The sequence below is a fragment of the Cavia porcellus genome, unplaced genomic scaffold (assembly GCF_034190915.1).
Source record: "Cavia porcellus strain 051 isolate PalLab524CR breed Dunkin Hartley unplaced genomic scaffold, mCavPor4.1 scaffold_4, whole genome shotgun sequence".
In the NCBI taxonomy this organism is placed as follows: Eukaryota; Metazoa; Chordata; class Mammalia; order Rodentia; family Caviidae; genus Cavia; species Cavia porcellus.
In genome coordinates, this window is record NW_026947487.1 from 73,260,977 (window position 1) to 73,271,969 (window position 10,993).

Sequence of the window (10,993 nt, forward strand, 5' to 3'; positions counted from 1 at the left end):
TTATCTTGCAACTTCCTAATGACTAATGATTTTGAACGATATTTTAATGAACTTCCCAGATATTGCTTTTAATTCTTCTTTTGCCTGGGCATTGTGATTCTGAAGAAAAAGGAGAAAACAGTCAATAATATCAAATAAAAATAATTTTCTGTCTCATGGCTCAACATAACAGAATAATAGCTTCACAGAAATACTTAGAGCAAATCTCCTGGGACAGAGCTAGTATTTGATAAAGATTACTGATATGATTAAATGTGCCTTAATGCGATATTTGAAAGGTTACAAAAAAAAGATCCTAGGCAACAACCTCAAGAACAGTTAATGTGATACAAAAGTAAAAAATAAAAACTGATAATTTGAATGAAAAGCAGTAAAAGTGGTTGGAAATACTATTTTCAACCATTTATACATCAATCATTAGACAAATTATGAGTACTTACAACATAAATTTGAACACTTTGAATAAAAATATAAATACTGACATTTCTAGTTCTTGGAAAGAGAAATATGAGATATTTCTTGGAGAAATAGAAAGATACATTTTATTTGACAGAAACAATTTGCTAAGTGCGGTACCAGGGTAGCCCTAAAAGATAAGAATGTGTCCATAAATATGAGAATGGAAACAGTTTGAAGTGCATTGGAATGGAGGAAGCATAAAGAAAAGTACTAATGTTGTGAGGACATATTTTCTAGGAATAAATCCAGGTATAGTGCTTTCCTGGTGTCCTATAAAACTGAGCCAGAGGCACCAGGACAGATTCTATCACTAAGCTGTCAAAATCTACTGTGCCCCAAGCAAGGATCAAAGGTGTCTGCCCTTTGCCATGTTATTCTTTAAAAGAAGAAATAAAAAATAGCAACTGAATACTAAAATAGAAATAAGCAATAAACATAGAAATATAAGTAAAATACTATATAACTTAACAGTATATAATTATTATATAAATTATACATGTTATATGTGAAGTAAATAAAAGTAAGAATAAAATAGGAGGCCAATACAATTGTTCTTTCATTTTTTTTCATGAAATTTATGTTAAGTTTGGAAAAAGCGCTGAGAAAGGTTGAGTGGATAGAATGTAAATTCAACAGTCTCTCTTCTCCTGGAGCCCATATATTAAGCAAGTAATTGTAATAGAAAATGACAAATGCTAGCAATGACAAAGTGCTTTGAAAATGTAAGGAGCTCTCCAATCAGTTCAAATTTAACATGAACGTTTATGAGATTTGAATGTAGAATTAAGAGAAAAGTACAACTAGAGCACATATTAGGATCCAGAAAGCAAAGGCCAGAACACATTAAGATTTATGAAATAATCCAAGAAAGTAAAAATGAAATTTTAGTCATGTTCAGAGCAGGAGAGTTAATCTTGAAAGATTAGTTACGCTACTTGTGCGAGATATTAGAACATTGGGTTGGTAGAATGGTTCAGCTAATTGGGCTGATCTCCATCAAAAAAACAAATGGACTGGAAAGGGTTCAAGATATTACTGAAACCTGATGTGTTGGGAGCCTTTAAAACTGGAAATTGAACAACACACGCAGGGCTGTTGCACGCCTGGGGCCATAGAAGATCACAGCTGAAGACACCTGGCTCCAACTCCAATTAACTATATAAAAACTGTAGCAGCAGGCATTTCACCCCTGTAGTGAAATTCAACATGGAGATTTTCTCCTAAGATACTTGTTGGTGTAATTTGTTACTTGCAAAGCTCTTGAGCCACTCCCAAGATCTGTTCAGTTTCCTGTGTTTGAAAAAAGTAAATGCAGGCTGCCCAGAGGCATTCCCTATTTTAGCCACCAGAGTCTCCAAACTCTGCAGAGGGTCTTGATCTTTCTGGAGCTCTAAAATCATACCACTTACCACATTTATTTTAAGCCTTGCTGTATACTCTTTTGGGAGATTAGAAATCTAAGCCAGGTCCCTAATACTGATGTAAGAGAGTTGTAAAAAGTTTGCTTGAAATGATATCTTGTCTTCAAGAAAGTATGCCAGTGATGTCACAGCATCAAACTCAATGTGATCTTTGAAATACTAAGGGATAAAGTTGGATGTCAATGTAGTCAACTAGTCAGTCTTCCATTAAGGAGCATAACACATTTCTTGTCATGAAATATTATACAAATGGGTCTGATCAACCCATGTTTATTCTTTAGAATATGTCTATTGATGAATTAATTTATGAGTTTTATTACATAATAAAATATTGCATTTTAATCTTACTGTTTATAAAAGCATCAAAATTTTCAATATCAACTGGTTTTTGGTATACAAAGTATAAAAAAGAAAGACAGAAATAAATTCCTATATGAAGTACAATGAAATTACCAATACCACTCTGTGAAAAAAAATCTTCAAGTATCACACGCAAGGCAGTCTTCACACATGAAGGCAGCACATTCCATTTACGTGTATCACTTACACTGACAACACGTATTGTTTGCTTTCCTGACCTCTATGTAGGGCATACTTGATATCTCTTGCTGTTTTGTCAGGAGAGTCTTATTATATTATGTAATGTGTAGTTGACAGGAACATAAATATCAATGAAATAAAGTATTGATTTTTTAATATGTTTTGTGCATTCAGAATAAACATCAACATTTTCATGTCAGTTGTGCACTTGCTTACAGAATCTAAAAGACAGTATCAGAAATAAAACCTATGTATGAGCTACAATGTAAACACAAGCAAAAGTCTACCACATAAATAATCTTTGCTTCAACTATGACACCCACGACAGTCTTCACACATGAAAACTGCATTTGCCTGGCACATGTCTTGCTTCCTCTGACAGCACATGTGCTTAGCTTTCGTTTCCTGTGTGGTAGGCCACTGTTGTCATCACTCTTTTCCTCCTGCCCTTAAAAATTTTAGCCCCTTGTATATGTCACGTTCTGAGCTAGTCAGCAGTAAAACAAAATTTAAGAAGTAGAAGATTATTGACCTGCCCCTCACAAGGGCTCACATGCCTACCGGAAGTAAGATCACACGAATAATTACAGTAGAATATGATAACAAATCCAAAGCATCAGGCAATTAATGAGAGAATTAAAGTAATTAACTCAGGCAGAAAGGATGAAAGAAATTGTCAAAAATACTTTATTGTTTGACTGTTGTTAATTCAAGAACAAATACTTTAGTAAGCTGTAATATGAGCCATTTCTTAAGTATTTTATTGTACCAAACATTTCTTAAGTATTTTAAATAAAGCAGTAAAATGTAAGCCAGAAGATACACAACAAGATACTTGTAACTGATTGTATTACAAATTACATATAATTTTAGTTGATGGATCAAGGCATACAGTAATAGCTTGCAGCAAATGCAGGTGCAAGACGAATGGATGAGTATCCAGGGCAGATGATCAGTCCACACCATGAAAGATGTCTGAGAGGGCAAACTGCACTGTCTCAGAAGTGTGGGCAGCAGGAGACAGTTCAAACCCTTCATTAGGCTCAAGTGGTCTTCTCTTCCAGATGAATGACCCTACAAAAGAGTGGAATAAGGGCCAAATAACAGTCTTTGAAATGTTAAAGGACAAGACTGAAGCAAGACCTTTATTTAATGTCCAGAAGGTAATAGGACACAAGGAGAAAAGAAAAAAGAAAGAGTGCTCATTCTGGACATTAAATAAAGGCAAAAACCTCAGTCTTGAAGAATTTAGAAAGGGGCCATTAGCAATGCAAAGTGATCTGCTATTTCTACAGTTTTTTAAACTCTCTCTAGAACAGATTTGATCCCTGGTTTTATGGATAAACTGAGCTTATAGGTGGAAGTGACTCTTCCTCATCTGGAAAATGTAGAATCATCGCAGAGAGAAGTTACATAACTGATTCAGTGCTTCCTTCAAGCCACTATACAACTGATGCATTACCAGTGAAGCATATTAACTATGCACCCTCCTGGGACTCTGTCACCATGCTAGATTCAGAGAATGTGAAAACCTCCCTAATGGTGAATCATGGATGTTTTTAGAGTTAACAAATAATGGGCCACATTCTAGAATGATAGCTAGCAGCAAATGAAAGGGTTTGATAACCTATTCATATGATAAGGAAATGAAGTTCAAGAAATGAATGCAAATTTTAAACATTTATTAAAATATACTACATATAATATATTCATACACAAAAGGCATAGATTATTATCTGTAATACTTTTATACTTTTTGATGAAGGAATTTATAGAATATTATATACAATTCATTATGTTATTTTGTAGTTACATAAATTACATATTAATGTATTTTTGCAAAAAAAATCAATAATACCAACATAGTTTGATCATATTTTACCTGAGTTTCACACCTTATACAGATATGAAACAGAATGTATACAAAATATTTATGGATCTCATTTTAGGAAGAAAAGCAAATACCAAATCACCTTAAATTTAAAAATCATCAACCACCATATAATCTGAAATAGGTGATTTATAAACTCAATACATTATTACCACAAAATAGGGTCATAGTGATTACTGTCATGCCATAGTGTTTTCCTGGCAAGGAGGCTACAGATGCTTCCATCTTCCCAACTTTTGCAGTTATTTATTAGGCTTATAACCATATTTATAATTTGAAGCATTATAAATAAATGATTCTTTTCTATATCTAATATGTAAACTGTAATCTGGTGACATTACAAATGTGCTGGGGATCTATCTCTTTCTTTAACTCGTATATAATAATTTCTGATCATCTAGGAATCTTTAAACTTTTAATTAATGCAAATGATTCCATGAAGAACATTTTTGAAGAATAATCTTTAGGTACTTGAGCATATAACCAGCAATTTTTTGGGCACTCCAAGTGTAGTGTGTATGTATTTAGCCAGTACAAATTTCTGGCTCAGTGTAAATGACACTTTTTGGTGCTAACAAATATGATCAAGTAACATCTTTCTTCACATCATTCTCTCTAAATATTTTCCTTTTAAATGTTGGTACCTGACATAAAAATAATTTTAATTGTGACTAGATTTACTATTACTTATTTAGGGACATAGTTGAATACATTTTAAAATTACTGGTGAGTTTCCTTGCTTATTGTTCAGTGATTTTCCTTGTACCATTGAACCATTTTTCTTTACTTTCAGTTTTCCTTTTAGGAAATAATGTTCTTTCTCATTTGGATTAGTCAAGGATCTTCATATGCTATGGATATTAACTACAAGATTATGTTTGTTAAAATATTTTTCTCCTAATTTGTTACTTATCACTGAGCTCTTGATTTAGCAGAATGCAATGAAAATGAGTTTTAGTTCTTAGTTGATCAAAAATGGAAAAAGTTTTACTCATGTCTGTTTTTTCTTTTGCTTGCTTTGAATGAGTTTTCCAGTTTTAAGGCTATAATCTATTCCCACTATTTAAATGTGATGCAATTGCCTGGATTTTTAAATGTATTTTGTATGCATAGATAATTTTTTATAGATATCCAGTTAGCATTATGCACTGAAATGACATTTTCCCTTTCCAATGATTTGAAATACTGCTTTTATCATGTACTAGTTCCAAATATACATGGTTCTGTGTCTACATAATTATATTCTGTTCTACCATTGACCAAAATCTTGACATTTTAGTGAGAATAAATGCAATAAATCACAGGATTAGCCTCAGCTCAAAAAAAGGGGAAAAGGAGATCAGAACTAAAGCATTTGCATGAAGCCCCACAGCTACACGGACAGCCAACCAATGCCTTCGACCCCATCATCATATTTCACCTATTCTGCTCTAACCTATTATTTGAGGTAAACAGAAAAACAGGTCACCTTTGCCTCTTTTATCATGCTTCTTCTCAGTGACAGAGGAGGAGTCAGCCTGCAGCAGCTTCCCGTGCCAGAATGGAGGCACGTGTATAAACGGGAGAACCAGCTTCACCTGTGCCTGCCGGCATCCTTTCTCTGGCAAAAACTGCACCGTCAAGCTGGTGGAGGAAACTGCTTTGGCTCCAGGTAACAGTTTACTCTTTGATTTGCTCAATGTCATATACAGAAACATGTTTAGAAAACGTTAAGAATTGCTATTTAAGCCATTTTAAACAAGATCTCCATGAAGATTAACTTATTTTTCTTCTAAAACTTGTTAAATAATATGTCTAATTTACAAGTGGAAATACCAGGTATTTGTTGACATTTTTAATAGTAGTACACTGGAGACCATTTATTGAAAACTCTACCATCCTCTTTTTTTTCTTGTGCATATTTGAAAATTCACATGCATATGTATAAACTTTCTCCTCAAGCCAACTGTTTGAGAACTACACCTCTGATTCATGTCAGATATGTTCATTTAAATGGAACCTCAATGTGTGCTTAGTGGCATGTTTCCATGGAGATTAACCTATCAGTGCCATTTTGACTGCTGGAGGATTACTAGGGCATGATCAAACATATCAAGCAAAGATACTCGCTTTGTTCATTTAGTATCATAAATGTTGATTGCTTCGCATTTATTTTATTTTAATACAACATCTCTGTTTTTTATACAAAAATATGTGTAGCATTTAATGTATAGTATCTTTAGTGATTGCAAGGCATATTTCAAATGGGGCTTTACTTGAATATGCTGCATACTGATGAGTAAGTTTTGGATCTATTTTCAATTCTCAGCCTAAGTATATTTGGCATCAATTACACAAAATACTGCTTTTGTATACTGTACTACAGTGGACATAACTTCATAGCAGTCACAGAGTGCTTTGGAATCCTTTGTCTTTGGGCATATCAAAGCCACATTCAAATTAATCTTTGTGATACTTCTATGAGGGAAATATCAAATGTCATTTTTATTCTATCCTGATCTAAATGGAGAAACCGAGGCTCTGAGATGTAGAAGGATTTAGCAAGGAGAAGAAGACAGCAGCCAGGCACATAAACTGTTGTTACATACAGTGGAGGACCTTTGCACTTTTACTAAGTATTTTTGTAACTCTGGTAAAATGATAGCAATATGAAGAAAAAGGCAAAGTAAAATCATGAAAATTAACTCAACATTTTTTTTCATTGACAGATTTTTCCAAAGGCTCTTATAGATATGCACCAATGGTGGCATTTTTTGCATCTCATACGTATGGAATGATTACACCTGGCCCTATCCTTTTTAATAATCTGGAGGTCAATTATGGAGCTTCATATAACCCACGGACTGGCAAATTTCAAATTCCTTATCTTGGAGTCTATGTTTTCAAATACACGATTGAGTCATTTAGTGCTCATATCTCTGGATTTTTAGTAGTGGATAGAATAGACAAGCTTGCATTTGAGTCTGAAAATATTAACAGTGAAGTTCACTGTGATAGAGTTTTGACTGGGGATGCCTTATTAGAATTAAATTATGGGCAGGAAGTGTGGCTGCGACTGGTAAAAGGAACAATTCCAGCCAAGTTTCCCCCTGTTACTACATTCAGTGGTTATTTGTTATATCGTACATAAGTTAGAATGAAAGACAGACTTACCACCTCTACCGAAAATAACTAGTGTTTTATCTGTCTTTGCATATACAGCTGCTAAATGAAAAACCAACATTTTTTCTAATTTAAGTAAAGCTCTATGTATGTTAATTTCATGAAATCGTTTGCATATCTTTTAAAAAATCTGTATATGAAGGAGTTCTTGCTCCTACACAAATTTAGATGCGCAGGAAACAAAGTGCTTTGATTAGGTTAAGTGTTTTTATTTTTGTTCCTTTATTTTTAGTTATTTCAATATAAAGTAATATTATAAAATGTCGGTCACACAATATTGTTAGTCATTGTGGTATTTCCAGGAAAGCACTCAATATTTTTTGTATCACACGTATATAAATACAAAATAATGATTTCAATAATAGGTTAATAAACAACTAGATTAATAAACTCAAACTACTCAAAGACCATTAAATGCTTTTTAAAACTATTTTATGCTATTGAGTCTGTTTATTGCATATATTAAAATTTTCATTTGTAGTAAAAATTAAAAACAATGAGTTAGAAATGTGAAATATTCTTAGCTATTGTTCTCTTCCTGTAATTAGAAAATAAATTGGTGCATTTTTGAAAACTTACATCTAATTTGTAAGTAGATCATGTATAGCTTAACTCCACTATATCTACAGGAAGAAAAATATAAGATCATTTTCATTGTATAGTAAATATCCTTGAATGCCACTACATGCAGACTTTCCCTGTTCTTATAAAAGGCGAGTAACTATCTGCTGGATACTACAAACTAGGAGAAACTCACTATGTCCTGCTTTTCTTCTATACAATTTACAGGTAATGGCTTATCAATTCCTCACAATAACTCGTGTCACATGGGCATTATCATTATTTTTACAGTTGGAAAGCAAGACACAGAGAGGTTAAGAAATGGACAAGGCCCCCAGCTCATAAGAACAGAGGCAGCATTTGAAATCAGGCCATGTCTCCAAACAGCTTGTCCAGGCTTCTTTATGTTTCTTCTGAAAGATGGACAAAAATTTAGTCCGTAAACTCCTATCAATGAGCATTTACTTGTCTCCAATTATTTATTTTGATGATACAGTATACATCTTTAAAATGTTGTACATTCTTTTCATTTCTGGAGAAAGCATTTCTGGAGAATAAAATTCTCATAAAATAAAAATCTCATAATTATAGTAAAAATAATAATGAAAAAAATTTTGGTATAGCAAATCAATCCTATGAATTATGTTTTGACATATTATATATTATTAGCTTTTTTCTGTTGATAAGAAATAAACAAGGAATAAGAAGCTAACTAGTTTCTCCAGTACTGCAAATGAAGAAGAATTTCTAAACAAAGAATAAATGCTTATTCTTTTTGTAAGTACTATTACATGGTCGTTAAGAATTATTCTACCAAACTGTAGTTCCATCAATATGTAAAAACTTATTCTTTATGTGCCACACTTACTCATGAGAATTCACATTTTGAAATATTTCCAATGTTTTTTTGGAAACATTATCTCATGAAGTTACTAAGACTAAACTAGAACTTGTAATCATCTCCATGTAGTAGGAATTTGAAAAGTTCTAAACCTTGAAAGTATATTTTTAAAGACTTACACATGAATGCTCACAATAGCCCCAAACTGAATTGCCTGGATGTCCAATTATCAGACAAGTGGGTAAGCAAATTTTCGTATATCCATTTAATAGAATGCCACCAAATTATAGGAATGAACACAACCATGCCCCTCATGAATCTCATAATAGAATGCACAAGAAGAAGTCAATCTTCAGCTCACAAACCCTTGACCAAGGCTGCAAGTGAACCCTTCTATGAAGGCACTCCATAGTGAAGATAAAATAGCGAGGCTTTCCTACCCCACTCACATCTAGGGATAGAAGCATCAGTCTTCTAGGGAACAGTGTGACCTCAGAGCTAAAACTGGAAGTTGGGTGAGTCACCTTCTGTCCTATTAGGTGTAAATGTGTTATTTTCCAAAAAAATTTTAAAAGTTTCAATATTTTATTCATTCTTTGCCTAAAAATGTATTGTGATCTAAAATTTTATTTCTCCAGGTACTTGGGAATTAAACAGGCTTTTTACTTTTCAATATATATTTCAGAGCTTTCAATGTACTACTTGTCTTTAATAGTATCAGATCAGAAAGAAATGTTTTGCCAGGGGTCATAAGGACCATGTCTTGTTTACTTTTCTCTCATTGCTGAGACAAAATACCCAAAACCTGAAATGTAAGAAGGAGAAGTTTATTTAGCTCACAGTTTGTGGAGGTTTCAGTCCAAGGCAGGGCAGCATGCAAAGGGGCAACACTTTCAGACCACAGAAGACAGCAAAGCAGCAAGAGCAAAATGGGAGAAAAGCAAACGTCTTTTCCTCCTGTGTATTGTACACAGGCCACTGCCACCACTCACTGCCCTCCCTATGCCCCTGGGCCACCTCCAGGGTGAGTGTAGCAGTCACAAAATCTTGCCCTTCTCTTGCACATGATGAAGATGCCCACAAAGAACCCTGACTCCCTGCTGAATGGCTTAGCCATAATAGGCCATATGAGATTTATTGATTTTATAATTAGGTAATTTACATTTAACATTAAATAATTATTTGATATTTGGGATTTCACTATTAATATTATTTCTCTATGTACATGTAGAATATACAATTAAATAACCAATTTCCCAGAGCAACCAACATGCATAATAGCAACTGTGAAGTTGCTATTTTAAAAAGCTACCCAATATAATGCATTTTAAAAAGCTGTCCAATATATTTTTAAAAGTTATCCAATATAATGTATGAAATACAGTTTAGTGATGTTCTTCTATTTGTCACTCACACTTAATGGTTCATGTATAAAAAATACAAATTGGGACTTTTCTTGATTTTTTTCTGCAGTGACAGCCAAATATCTTGGCTGTTACAGTACTTTGCAGACTCAACTTCAGTGCTTTTCTTTCTCACTTACCTTCCTACCCAGCAAGTACCAAAGTATGTTCACATCCTCAACACTTCTGACAATCAGAGTCATTCATTCATCAATTACTAATAAATGCCAACTAAGTGATAAGCATGATACATCATAGAAAACATATAATATAAAAACAGGTATCCAGTAAATCAGTACAAATAAATGTTGAAATTGAAATATACTTTCTAGAGGCATGATGGTATTTACTGCCATTAATATCAAACGAAGTTCTAAAAGAATGGAAAATTTATCCTTCATAGCCATTCCCCACATTTTTCTGTATCTTTGACAAGATTTTCACCCTCTTTTGAATCCATCCAGAATTAAGACTTCATCCATATTCAAAGCCAGTTAAACCTAAATCTGTTCTTTCTTATCTTATTTCACTATTAATATTAACTTATTGGGATTTCATTAAAACTCTCATTTTGTAATAATAAGCTAATATTTAAGCTTTAAGAAATGATTCAAATAAGCCATTTTTTTTGTTGACTTGCCTACTTAGTTCTCTAAAAGATTTTATAGGCAGTTTGTTTCAAAATATAATTTTATTAACTCAAATGACTAATTTA

General features: G+C 33.1%; 1 protein-coding gene across 4 annotated transcripts in view; it reads left to right on the top strand.

Annotated features, from left to right (window-relative positions):
• Nucleotides 1–7,903, top strand: part of Mmrn1 (multimerin 1) — a 62,265-nt gene extending 54,362 nt beyond the window's left edge. For all 4 annotated transcript variants that reach the window (XM_013150103.3, XM_013150102.3, XM_005002664.4 and 1 more), the window contains exons 8-9: nt 5,810–5,962; nt 7,020–7,903. In XM_013150103.3, the coding sequence (XP_013005557.2) occupies nt 5,810–5,962; nt 7,020–7,441 (575 nt within the window). In that variant the 3' untranslated portion in view covers nt 7,442–7,903. The remainder of the gene's footprint in view (nt 1–5,809; nt 5,963–7,019) is intronic.
• The last annotated feature ends 3,090 nt before the right edge of the window (nt 7,904–10,993 follow it).